Source organism: Alternaria viburni (genome assembly GCF_023758015.1).
Source record: "Alternaria viburni strain BMP 2772 chromosome Unknown scaffold_19, whole genome shotgun sequence".
Classification (NCBI taxonomy): domain Eukaryota; kingdom Fungi; phylum Ascomycota; class Dothideomycetes; order Pleosporales; family Pleosporaceae; genus Alternaria; species Alternaria viburni.
Genome location: NW_026055788.1, coordinates 652,406 through 664,698, shown reverse-complemented (window position 1 = coordinate 664,698; position 12,293 = coordinate 652,406). Strand labels below are relative to the sequence as shown.

Below are 12,293 nucleotides of genomic sequence, written 5' to 3'. Positions count from 1 at the left end.
ATTTGGTTTAGCCAGTCGGATCTCCTGCCATATCCAGAGTCGCTGGAACCACGGTCGACTCAAAAAATTTACAATCGCCTGCCAGGTTGCTAAGTCATAGGGAGGCTGTTCTCTTGCGTCGCTCCAATGAGCATCTTGTGGTTGGTCGGATAGACTTCTTACTTCAAGCGTACCAAGGTCAATCTCCACCTTGGTAGCGAGGAACTCGCATGTTTCCATGACTGTCTTGCTGTCGGCATCGTCCAGCCCTAGCCAAACAATGACTCTTTCTGCTAAGCTGAAGATGTCAGCCATCCGCTGAACCTGCTGACCTTTCTCGCCCAAGTCCTTCTGATTGATAGCAATACTATCGATCCACAGTACTCGGGGCGAGACGGGGTCGCGGAGATACGGTAAGGCTTCCGCAAGGTTTTCGGTGATATCGATGCTGTGGTCGCTGATCGACGAAACTCGAAGCCTGCATGGTGATTCGGCCGAACCCCAGGTATATGAGAGCGCTTCATACTGTGGTACATCTTCTTCTGTAAGCCGAACGATGTTGATGTCGCAGATCACTTCGCTATCTCGATCCGCTGCGGGTAGTAAAGTGATGAGTCGGATCTCATCGTTGCTTTCGTCCAGTGGCTGGTAGACGTATTGAGCCATTTCTGCTGTCTCCACAGCCATCGAGCAGCCGTGGTCGAATGCAACAAGTGGTGGGCGGGTATCTCAAGCAAAGGTTGCAAAAGTGTATGACGAGCGAAACGATATAGAGTGTACTGCATGTGGTGGCCGACAGTAGGAGATGTCAGCTAAAAGCTGCATAAAGAGGACGTCTAGCTTTCTTGTACAGTTAGTGGCGCATCTTATCTGCACAATATCAGCGCGCATGACGAGGTGCACGTCAGCCTTCAGCCTTGTGCGGGGTGCTCAACACGTTGCAGTTGCTACTGCTGCAGTGATTCGCTGGGCAGATGAGAGTGTGAAAATCCTCATGTATTGCGCTTCTTATCCGTGCACTGTAGCTGATTTATGGGATGCGAGTGCGTAGTGAGGAGGCATTGCAGTGTCATGACACCTAAATTGTCCCTCTATTGCCGGCGGCAGGAGCAAACGACATACGCGGAGCGAAGAAGATTGCATCCATCAAACACAGTCTTCGGTGCGACAACGGAACATGACAGCGAAAGTAATCAACGATCTCGATAAAGAAGAGAGATCGTGAAGGGCGCCGCACGTGGCGAAGAAGCCCCGAATCGCGGCTTCCACTTTCCACGTTCTGGCCCTTGCCCCAATTGGCCAGCGGAAACAAACAACGCGCTATTTTTATCAGAACTTCCGCCGCGCTGACTACCCAAACCTCTAATTCCTCAGCGCGCCCTCGATAAATATCCTAATTCGCAACAGCCTGCACGCCCGGCACTGAAAGCCAAGAAGACTGCCTTGGACGATTTTTGATCGATTTTCTACCACAAAGACAACGAAATGGCGCGTGGCAACCAGCGCGACAAGGCTAGGGAGAAGAACCTCAAGGAGCAGGCTGGAAAGGTATGTTTGAGCCCCGTTTCTGACACCACGAACATTGGTTATATCAGTCGTTGTTCCCCTAAAGAAAGATCGCGCTGACTCAATAAATAGAAAGGCAAGAACACTGTATGTGTGTCCGGGAGAGACTGGCGATAAAGGCCTCGAAGGGTGTTGGCTAACCACAGGCTGCAGCAATCCGGTACCGAATTCGCGCGCACCAAAGAGAACGTAGCAGAGATCATGCGCGCTAAACAAGCTGCTGGTACGTCGAATTTCTCTTATCTTGATCACGCATACCTCAGAAAGGCCATGCGATACTCTCGAGACGGCGACGCTGACTGCCTGTGTAGCTGAGGCAAAGAGGGCCGCTGAGGGCGCTAAGAAATGAGCGGTCAGACAAGATGCCGCAACGCGACAAACGACAACATCTTGACACCACCACCGCCGTCACAGTCAAGCTGTTTAGAAGCCTATCATCATGAAGTGGAGTTTCCTGGGTTTGGATTAGAAGGCGAAGGAGTGTGCTTGGATTGATTCTTGGATATACCGAATACACCGATTTCTGATTTTGAACGCCGTGAGGAGCCCATTGCGCCCTTTTCCCATGCAACACACTCCAGTCTTCATCACGATTAAAACGCAAACACCAAGCACTAATAGCACTTTTGAACATGGCAAAGATTGCGAAAGTGCGATCTCTTGGATCTAGCTCTAATACTAAAGTTTTTCTACAACGTTACAATCAAGTCTGTTAACTCAAACAGCACCACCGCGCGGCTACCATTGCAGCATGTGGATTACGGTATAATGCGAAACGCCCCAGCAAATGATAAAAATGGTATAAGGATCCGGGGGGAACAAATGCTAAACCAGAAGCTTTCTTGCCCGAACCCGTCGTAAGAATGTTGTTTCTCGACCACCACCTCCTCCCCCAAGACCGACCAAGCGCATACACCTAGTCGATCCATTCTCCTCCTCCTACTCATTACACCGTTTCTCCAAGTTTATATTCGTGAAGGCGTCTATGCGATCATGCCGGGGAAACCGCCGAAGTTGTTGATGGCGGCGGTCTCGGGGAAGGAGGCCATGCCGCAGAGGCATTGGCAGGAGCAGGTCTGGCCGGCACCGTCGGTTCCTTGTCCAGCGACGACGGTGGCGGAGGCGAGAGCACCGGTGCCAGTACCAGTGCCAGTTGCGGCGGCACCTCCAGCCTCGACGGTGACGGTGGTAGGGGCGGCAGCGGCGCCGGGGTCGACGGACTGGAGGTCTCCGGCAACGAGACCAGTGCCGTTGGTCTTGATGGCTAGGCCCTTGAAGTCGGCCATGGTCTTGTCGCCAGTCTCGGCGGCGTTGATGCTGAAGACCATGCCCTTTCCGCAGTGGATGCCGTTTTGTTGCTTGCAGTAGAACCCTTGATGATGTTAGCTGTCTTCCATGTTATCGCCAAATGTAGAAAACTTACAAAGCGGCTCTGTTGTCTCGACGGTCATGTTCCATGTGACACCAGCCTTGCCCTCGGGGTTGGGCATGAAGCCAGAGTCCATGCCTCCCTCCATCTTTTTGCAGGGCTCGGCGAAAGTTGATTGAGTGGCAGTGTGGTTCTTCTGCATGAATTCGAAGACGACCATGTCGCCGACGGCGGCCTTGATGGACTCGGGGTTGTATCCTAGTACGGGTGCCATACCAGTCTCGACGGGCTTGACTCCACCAACGACGACCTGTTGTATGTCAGACTGAGTTCAAGAGTAAGTAGCATGAGTGTACTTACAGTGTGCGTCATCGCGCCAGCTGCGACCTCGGGGGCAAGGCTCATAACCTGCATCTCGGCGGAGGCAAGTACGGCCGCTAGGGGTAGTGCTGTGAAGTACTTCATTATGACTAGATTGCGTATCGTGTAAAAGTGTCGTAAAAGTGAACGTAAGCCTGCGCTGCAAGCACTAGAATATACGATAGAAGGTTTGAAGGATTGAAAGGGCACTACGAGGGCCGGCTCGGACAGTAAGAAGCAGATGAAGTAAGAGAAAGAGACAGTGAAGCACTGGTATTATGAGGCAAGAGCGATGAGATGAGGAGAAAGTTTATGCCTGGGGATTGTCTATTCCTTAAATCCACGCATGAAATTGTTGGATTTGGAAGGCGTGCAGGCCGTTGCGCACATGGCGAAACACCAGCCCCTTGCGCTCGGCATGGCATGGGGGAAACGTTGATCGGCTGCAAGAATGGCGAGATTTTGGTGATGCGCACTTGCTTGGGCGCAACGGCGGGGGGTGTTTGGGACTCGAACCGTTGGAGGTGGGTTCGAGACTGTCGCGGTGGTGTCGCAGATCCGTCTCGCTTCTCGCCAGACAAGCCCAATGCGGTAATCTAAGAACCACCAAGGCTATAGGCGCAGGGACAGAACTAATCAGGATGCCTGGACTATGGGGCTGGGAACTCGTGAGCCGCATGGAAAACTGCAGAGCTTTCATCTCGCAGCCTGCGTTCCCGAGGAGTTGAGGCACGAACTGTGTAGGTCGTCAGTCGCGTGCAGGGACTAGACCATGGCATTCCTCACCCCATTGGTTCAAAACAACAACTTTCAAGCCTCAATATGTCTGCTTCGTCTTCTAAACTCGCTCGGCAGCCACAGTGTGATGCGCACTGCCTCCAAAATGCGTCATTCCCTGGATCCGCTACTGAGTCGCTGGGGGCTCTTTGCGAACCTGCTGCTGGCCAGCATGCAAACCAGTGTAGTAACCGGCATAGTACCAGGACATCATAATGTTCTTCATATTCTCATCTTGCACTATTGAGAGTTAGCAGCATGTCACCAACTGTCAAACTTCCACACCATCCGGAAGTAACGGCTGTCAAAATCACGGCTTACCGGTTCCAAGGATGGCCTGCGGCATGGCATCTGCAAGAGTGCCGGCAGCATGTGGCACCGGAGGAGCCTCAGCACTTGGCGATTGGATCTGCGGTTCTTGCTTCCCGGAGAGATCTGGTTCCTGGTTCTCGTAAGACAGGGTTCGGTACTGGGCTGTTTCATGTGTACACGTACCTGCTGCGGCGACGGACCGCTTTGAGCAACGCCATTGGTTTCTGACAGCGGCGTGTCTACATCTCCATGATCCGCGACACCGCTGGTCTCTGCTGTTGCCGATACGGCCTCCGCTTCATCCATCAGGTCCCCGTATTCCCTAGAAACGTTAGTATCGTGATGTAAAGGCTTGGAGAGCTGCTTACCCCCGTGCTTCCTTTAGCTCTTCCTCCGTCAGGACGTCTTCAAGTTTCTTGCCTGATTGGTGGATACTGTGGTATTTCTGTTCTGTTTAGTCGATATCCTCGCGGAAACTACGAAAACGACGCGTGTAGAAACGTACCTTGTACTCATTCACCGCCTCATCCCAGGAATCGATCAGCAGAGAATCATCCCACGCGTTCTTGTCGCTCATGTCTACAACGGGTGCCATATTGAACTTTGGATCTTCGGCGGTGTACAGAGCAAGTTGAGTTGCTAGCCTGGTAAAATGCTGTGAGAGCGTTCACTTTTTCTTTTCGGTTTCAAGTATTTCGCTTGGTGTGAGGTAAGTAACTGGAGTGGTAGGTTAATGGTGAGGGCTGGGGACTATCTTGGCAAGTGTCCATTAGCGCGACTGCCACGAAAAAAGTTCCCGCGTCTGAGCTCTCCTCCGAACTTTTGCGCGTAACAACATTCGCGACCACACAGACCCCACGCCATTACACGAAATCACAATGGCTGTCCAAGACACTACAGGAAAGAAGCGCAAGGGTGAGCAATTGCGATATTAATAATTCCCGATCGCGTTCGCTAACTTGTCTCAGGCGCATCAGAGGCGGCGCCCAAAGCGAAGAAGCCGAGAAAGTCGGACGATGTCACGCCCGTCGAAGCCAAGCCAACGCGGAAATCTGCGCGCAAGCAAGCCGCCGACTTCATGGACATTGAAGAGGAAGCTGCGCCTGTCGCCGTTGCCGAGCCTGTCAAGCCCAAGAAGGGCAAGAAGAGCAAGGCCGCTGCCGACGTCGATACCGAGATGGCCGAGCCCGTCGCGGAGGTAGTCGAGGTCGCTGAAGTACAGGAGAAGCCTAAGAAGCAAGCAAAGAAGGGCAAGGCCGCCGCCAAGGTCAACACCGAGGTCGCTGAGCCTGTCGCTTCCGTTGTAGAGGTCACTGAAGTGCAAGAAAAGTCCAAGAAGGGTGGCAAGAAGGGCAAGGCTGTAGTCGCAGAGGAGACTGTCGTGGCAGAGGCTCCCAAGGAGAAGGCTAAGAAGTCTAAGAAGGGAAAGGTTGCAGAGCCTGAGCCCGTTGAGGACGCTGTCGCTGTAGTAGAGAAGACTACCACAGTCGCAAAGCCAAAGAAGGCGAAGGGAGGAAAGAAGCAGGAGGCGACCGAACCCGAGGTCGAGGTCACCGAGGTCACAGTGGCGGAAGACGACGCAGACGATGCTGCCGAAGACGACCAGACGGCAGCTCTCCTCGCTGGCTTCAGCGACTCCGACTCAGACGACGCCGATGAGGACGTCAACTTTGACGAAGAAGCAAAGGTTCCCAAGCTCAGCGCAAAGCAGCGGAAAGCGATCAAGCAGGCCGAGGCGGCACCCAAGTCCAACCAGCCTGGTGTTCTCTACGTTGGGTACGTAGACCAGTCCATTCTATACTACAAATTGCTAACAATGCACCTAGTCGTGTGCCCCGCGGTTTCTTCGAGCCCCAGATGAAGCAGTACTTCTCGCAATTCGGCAAGGTGAACCGGTTACGCTTGTCACGCAACAAGAAGACTGGTGCTTCCAAGCACTTCGCTTTCGTCGAGTTCCAATCCGAAGAAGTCGCTGACATCGTCGCACGAACAATGAACAACTACCTACTGTTCGGTCACATCCTCAAGGTCCACCTGATTCCTGCCGAACAGGTACACCCCGACCTCTTCAAGGGTGCCAATGAGCGTTTCAAGGTCGACCCTCGCAACAAGAAGGCCGGTCTCGAGATGGAGCGCGGTGTTGAGCGTGCGCAATGGGAGAAGCGCGTGGAGAACGAGAACAAGAGAAGGACAAGCAAGGCTAAGCAGCTCAAGGAGGTCTTTGATTACGAGTTCGAAGCACCGGCGCTCAAGACTGTCGACAGCGTCCCTAAGCACACCACCATCACTACGCTCGAGGCCGCAAAGCCCCAAGAGCTTCTTACTCAGGCGGCTACTGAGGAGACCACAGCTGCTGAGCTCCCCAAGGCCAAGAAGGGCAAGAAGGGCGCCAAGGCTCAGGCAGCACTACAACCTGCTGAGGTTACTGAGGTCACAGAGGTAGTCGAGGCTGTCTCACCTGCGCCAGCAAAGAAGGGCAAGAAGGGTGCAAAGGCCAAGCCTGTTGAGGCAGCTGAGGTCACAGAGGTAGTCGAGGCTGTCTCACCTGCGCCAGCAAAGAAGGGCAAGAAGGGTGCAAAGGCCAAGCCTGTTGAGGCAGCTGAGGTCGTTGTGGAGGAGGTTGCCGCGCCTGCCCCAGAAAAGAAGACCAGGAAGCGCAAGTCGGATGTCACGGTCGAGACTACTACCGTCACCGAGGAGACCGTCCCAGAAGTAACGCCCAGGAGCAAGCGAACCAAGAAGGAGAAGGTCGTCGTCGAGCCCATCGTCGAGGAGGTCGAGGAGAAGAAGGCCGCTGCCAAGCCGAAGAAGGCCAAGAAGGCGAAGGCCTAAACGCGCTGATATCAGCTCTGACAGCTGTCAGCTTCGTTGTACATGTTTAATGGCCGTGGCAGTTTACGACTTTCTGCATTCGACCACCTGCACCATTCTTCATCGATGAGCCGGCGTTACGTAGACAAAACGTGGTTTTAGCGTATCCATACCAATGCAGCATTCAACCATCCGCTTTCATTTCCCACCGCACGTTACGCGTGTTTTTCACATGCCATCCACCTGATTCGACGTGGTACTTCTCAAGTGGGCACTTCCCCCCTGGTCTTTACTCCACCTTTAAACCTCATATAGAAGGAGCACGAAGAATATTCGCGCTTACACTCGCTACCTGTCCAGACCTGGAAAGTTTCCGTAGAGTGGATCTTGCCTCTAGTAGGCACGGGAGATGGGTCTCGTATAAGATGACAGTGCTTCCTACGCCAAGATATCCATCACCTCTACATTGCTGATACTCTGTCAATAATATCTGTGCATTTACCCCTCATCGTTTATATTTTCCCATCTCCATTCATATCCATCACTTCACAATGGCAGAGAACGACGCACGCCTTGCGGCATCGCAAATGTATGATTCCGTTACATCCCTACCCCCAGCCAAACGCCATATCATCACCCACAACGCAGAGGGCAAAAGTACTGTCCATTCGAGCCCAACGTTACAGTACTACGGATACCCCGGCATCGGTGGGACATCTCGATCATGTACGTCTTCCCATACCACCCACCCACTGGGGAAAGTAAAATGACACCATACACCGTCGATATGTCCATCAAGCAGACATACTAACACAGACCCCCCCAAACCAGACGCCACATCCTCCATCCCAGCTTCCCTCCAAAACGACCAAGATGTTGCAGCCTACACATCCGCAGAAGGAGATTCAAGCTACACAGGCCGCAGCATCGTAGCGAATGGCTCCGGCTCCCACCTCATCGTCTGCGACCTCGCTCCCGGTCAGGCTAGTATGATGCACCGCACTGTATCTATCGACTATGTAATCTGCACCCATGGCGATGTCCGTATGGAGACTGCGACTGGGGGGATGGTGGAATTGAAACCTGGTGTACGTATCCCCTTTTTTCCTCCTTGGTTTCCCCGTTTCGCGGTTGTTTTGGGAGTAGTTCAAAAGGACGCGTGATTTTGTTGTAATATTGCTGATGGATGTGGGATTAGGATCATATCATCCAGCGAGGCACGATGCACAAGTGGCATAATGCGTCGGAAACTGAGCCCGCAAGGTTCATTGCTATCACGTTGCCCGCGGAGCCGTTTCAGGTTCCAGGTACGGGGGAGATGTTGGCGGAGGAACATGTCCAAGGGAGTGAGGCTAAGGATTGGGATGTCAATAAGATGTGAATGAGTGAATCGGAGATTTGGGGAAGGATGGAGCGCAGCTAGATTCTGGAAGAGGATATAAGAGCGGCACGAGGATTTGAAGCATACGGCTATAAACCTGAAGAGATCACCATAGGTCGCACCCAAAGTTATATAGACGTTCAAGGATTTCATTTCGCTAATGATGTAACACAAAGACCACACATACAACCCTTATTTTGCCTCGCCGCTGCATTATCGATGACAACTAAGCTTACAAGGTACAACGAATCTAGCCTGTGCCCGATACTGCGAGCTTCATAAGATGGTCCATGAAAGTCTGCAGACTGACGTCGTCGGTGAAGATGGTTTGAGCTGTCGCAGCACCGCCATAGCTGTTAGTTTGATGTGTGGTCGAGGGGTTGAGCTTGCTGAGCAGGAAACGAGCTTGTGAACCGCCGGCATCACAGACGATGAATCGAGGCAATGGGAAACGATCCTGGATGAGCTCCTTGGCATCCTCCTTCGGTGCCTCCAGAAGCTCTCTGAAGTTCTCGTAACCTTCTTGCTCTTGATATCCAGCCTTCCGCCATTCGGCCATTGTTTCGCCGTGGAAGATGAGGATGTGGAAGAATGTGTCGAGCAATAGCACCGTCTCGTTTTGGATGGAGCTAGAGTCAAGCAGAACAGGCTGACCACCCTCGTGGTCGAAGCCGTAGCTGTCTAGTGTTGGCTGAATCATGATGAGGGAGTTGCTAACATCCTCGTGGTTCAAGACGTGACGATAGAAGGCGGTTTCGTCGGGCGAGTTGTTGAAAACCTGCAGGAACTGCGACCGACGAAGATGGAACATGAATTGCGGGTATAGTGTAAAGTTCTTCTCGAGCCTGATCTAGTAGTTAGTATTTGATAGTGAAGCGAGAACTATATGTCCAAAGTGATGAAAGACTTACCTGAATGACGACGGGTCATCTTTCCTGTACTCGGCGAAGCGAGCGCACAGTCGGATAAGCATGCGATCGACCCATCGAAGAACGTCAGGGCCATCGTCAACCTCAGCCTTGAAGACTGCTATCCTCGACATGAGGACGGCAGCAGCTTCTTGGTCAAAGGACTGGGCGATAGCAGGGTCGCCAGATGGACCGCTCATGGGTCGGGCCACGGTGGTAACTGTGAATGTTTAGTATGCGTGCTTAGCTTAGACACGTTTCAGGGAGTTCATACCTCTCAAGTGATACTGGCCAGCGGAGTGCTGATAGTATGTGAGGAACTGAATGAGAGCCTGTTGCTGCGTAGAGGTCACGTTGGACCCGCCTTGGTTGGCAATCTCGAAATAGATCGAGTATGAGGCTTCAGGGTCGATGCCGCACATTTTCCAGGCGCATGTGTTTCCGATACCGCATTCCGTCTCACCAACAGAGACTGACTTCTTGTTCTGCGACACAGCGTGTCCAATAAGACCAGTGATCTTCAACTCTCTGGTTGTCAACACCTCAAACTCGGCATTGAATCCCATAAGGAGGTTGTCGTCCGCATCCTTGTTGAAAACGCGCACGAAGGATTGCTTATACATGGACGAGGTGAAGCTATCCGTCAGGATCATGTGTCCACCAGTGTTGTTTGCAAGACCCCTCATCTCCAGGAGACCGACCTGATCCAGACATCCGGCAAAGATGTCAACAATATGGCCGTTGTGGGAAATGCGCTTCGCAAGGCCCTCGTAGAACTTCAGTGCCTTCTTGTAGTACTTGATGTTGTCGCGGTCGATGTCGTGGTGCGATCGGATGGGCTCGCGCAGCTCCGGGCCAACGACCATACCAGGTCCCTCGGTGGCTGGACCACCGCTGAACAACATGATGCGGGCGGCACTGTTCATGAAGCTCGTCTCCAGGAGTCCAGCAGCGACGCTGAGCGCCACACCGGTGCACCTCAAGGGACGCTTATCGTTCGCGACCGGCCAGGGGTCCCGTTGGATTGATTCGAGAGCGTTGGTCAACTGCAATTCGCACTGCGATACGGGTAGGATGAAGCGCGTGCCAACGCCACCTGGAGCGCCCATAGGTGGACGTCCAGGCTGCTGTGGGACACCAGGTCGAGGAGCCATCTGGCTAAGGCCTAGCATCTCGTGCACTTGCTTGGTGGAGTAGTCCTTGCTTCCGCGGAAGACGTACGACTTGGCGCATTCGGTGTAGCCCAGCTCGTGTACTTGTGTCTATGGCTGTCAGCTTATAACACTAATTGTAGCTTCCTCTACCTACCATTGTACCGTATGTGACCAGACCGACCAGCGCGTATGCTGGGAGCAGGCTCAAAGCCATGATGATCGAGTCCTTCAGCGCCTTCAAGCTGTCTTCCTCTTGACATGTGTCTACCACAAAAATGAAGATGGGCGGGCTCGGTATGGGTCGGGGAAGGCGGTATTCGATCGTGGTACTGTTCGGGTGCATCTCTGGGGGCATCTGCTGGTTGGAGATATCCTTGTAGTGCGGGGGGAGGTGATTGCGGTTCAAGCAGAAGGGGCATATCCATTGGTTGGCGCGCATGTCAATTTGACTGCCTCAATGTCAGTATGAGATAAGTTGCAAGAGACTATGCCAGGCATACCAGTAGGGGTTGAGGATAGCTTTGCATGGCGCCCTGCAGCTGACAGGCTCATACTGGAGCAGCGGCGTGTCTGTCTTCTCCTTGAGAGGCGTGTAGTGTGCACCAATGGGAACGACTAGGCGGGAAGCTTCCTGTGAACCATATCAGTGTCTTGCATCCCTCGCGCCGGCGGTATCTATCGTACCATGCGCGTGCTGGGAAACGTGTTCCAGCTGAGACGGACGCCATCCCTGTCTTCAATGTCGCTCCACTGGTCCTTGAGCGCCTCGAAGTCGGCCATGCTGGGCGGTTGCAGCTATCTGGGCTGCGCGAGGGGGTCTGGGGTGGGTGAGGGTTGTCGAAGGTTGGTGGTGGAGGGACCGAGGGCGCCCACGATGGGAGATTTGGCGGGGCGGTGTGAATGTAGCAGGCGCGAGACGGGGAGCTGTAGTGGTATGCAGCAGAAGATACCGAGACGTGTCAAGTGTTCCTCCCGCAAGGCAACAACTGCACAGGATAATGCAACGTCGTAGGAAGCTCACGCACTTGAACTTGCGTGGATACCTCAGTTGGCGATGCGGCCAGATGTTCTTGCCCTAGCGCTCCCAATCCGGCCTAGCATCACCGAAGCTCCGCTCCGCCCCAGCCTCAAAACCGCGATTTTCCTCGCTGTCGTCCTTTTTCCTCTTCATCACCGCCAGCAACAAATACACTACGTAACGGCAGGCTCCCATTTCTCTGATGAATGAGCCTGTTTTCGCGCTGCGCGAAGAAGAGATTTAGACCCATGGCTGGGCGCCCGATCTGGAAAACTCATTCTGAGTATACTGATAGGTTGGGAATCAGCAGAGGTCACATTCCATCATCGTGCAGCCTTCGTTATTAGAATCTCGTGGGCCTTCCTCGACGACGCGTTTGTACAGCAAATTCATGTCCTTTCGTGGGGGCAAAAGCCCTCATCACTACGTTACTGTTCAAGCGGTTCGTTGCGAGACGAGTGTGGCCATCTTGATCCTGTCAGACGTGGCCGATACCCGTGCAGAATTTGGACTTCATGTAGCATATACTACTACACCCCCGTCAACCACCATCATCCAACGCAGTCTACGGATCCAATTACACATTGCCGGAGACACGTCCGATGTTCCCGTTGGAGCCTCCAGGCCTGCAGCTGTGTTTGGACGTATGCGAACTCCT

The 12,293-nt window shown here is 53.4% G+C and overlaps 5 protein-coding genes across 5 annotated transcripts; 1 reads left to right on the top strand and 4 right to left on the bottom strand.

The window, feature by feature from the left end:
* Positions 1 to 89: 89 nt before the first annotated feature.
* Positions 90 to 645, bottom strand: J4E79_008348 (uncharacterized protein; the record flags this gene model as incomplete). Its single annotated transcript, XM_049357205.1, is given in 2 exon segments — positions 90 to 154; positions 174 to 645. The coding sequence occupies 2 exon segments, from the start codon at positions 643 to 645 to the stop codon at positions 90 to 92; spliced, it is 537 nt and encodes a 178-aa protein (XP_049208569.1).
* Positions 646 to 2,528: 1,883 nt separating this feature from the next.
* J4E79_008347 (uncharacterized protein) lies at positions 2,529 to 3,379 on the bottom strand (the record flags this gene model as incomplete). Its single annotated transcript, XM_049357204.1, has 3 exons — positions 2,529 to 2,917; positions 2,969 to 3,224; positions 3,275 to 3,379. The coding sequence occupies 3 exons, from the start codon at positions 3,377 to 3,379 to the stop codon at positions 2,529 to 2,531; spliced, it is 750 nt and encodes a 249-aa protein (XP_049208568.1).
* A 799-nt stretch (positions 3,380 to 4,178) lies between these two features.
* On the bottom strand, positions 4,179 to 4,958 carry J4E79_008346 (uncharacterized protein; the record flags this gene model as incomplete). Its single annotated transcript, XM_049357203.1, has 5 exons — positions 4,179 to 4,291; positions 4,373 to 4,520; positions 4,547 to 4,685; positions 4,732 to 4,808; positions 4,869 to 4,958. 5 exons carry the CDS (start codon positions 4,956 to 4,958, stop codon positions 4,179 to 4,181), a joined length of 567 nt encoding a protein of 188 aa, XP_049208567.1.
* A 283-nt stretch (positions 4,959 to 5,241) lies between these two features.
* On the top strand, positions 5,242 to 7,195 carry J4E79_008345 (uncharacterized protein; the record flags this gene model as incomplete). The annotated part of the gene is made up of 3 exons (XM_049357202.1): positions 5,242 to 5,278; positions 5,332 to 6,139; positions 6,190 to 7,195. 3 exons carry the CDS (start codon positions 5,242 to 5,244, stop codon positions 7,193 to 7,195), a joined length of 1,851 nt encoding a protein of 616 aa, XP_049208566.1.
* A 1,610-nt stretch (positions 7,196 to 8,805) lies between these two features.
* On the bottom strand, positions 8,806 to 11,397 carry SEC23 (GTPase-activating protein S23; the record flags this gene model as incomplete). The annotated part of the gene is made up of 6 exons (XM_049357201.1): positions 8,806 to 9,400; positions 9,467 to 9,683; positions 9,738 to 10,725; positions 10,772 to 11,066; positions 11,118 to 11,248; positions 11,302 to 11,397. 6 exons carry the CDS (start codon positions 11,395 to 11,397, stop codon positions 8,806 to 8,808), a joined length of 2,322 nt encoding a protein of 773 aa, XP_049208565.1.
* Positions 11,398 to 12,293: the final 896 nt, after the last annotated feature.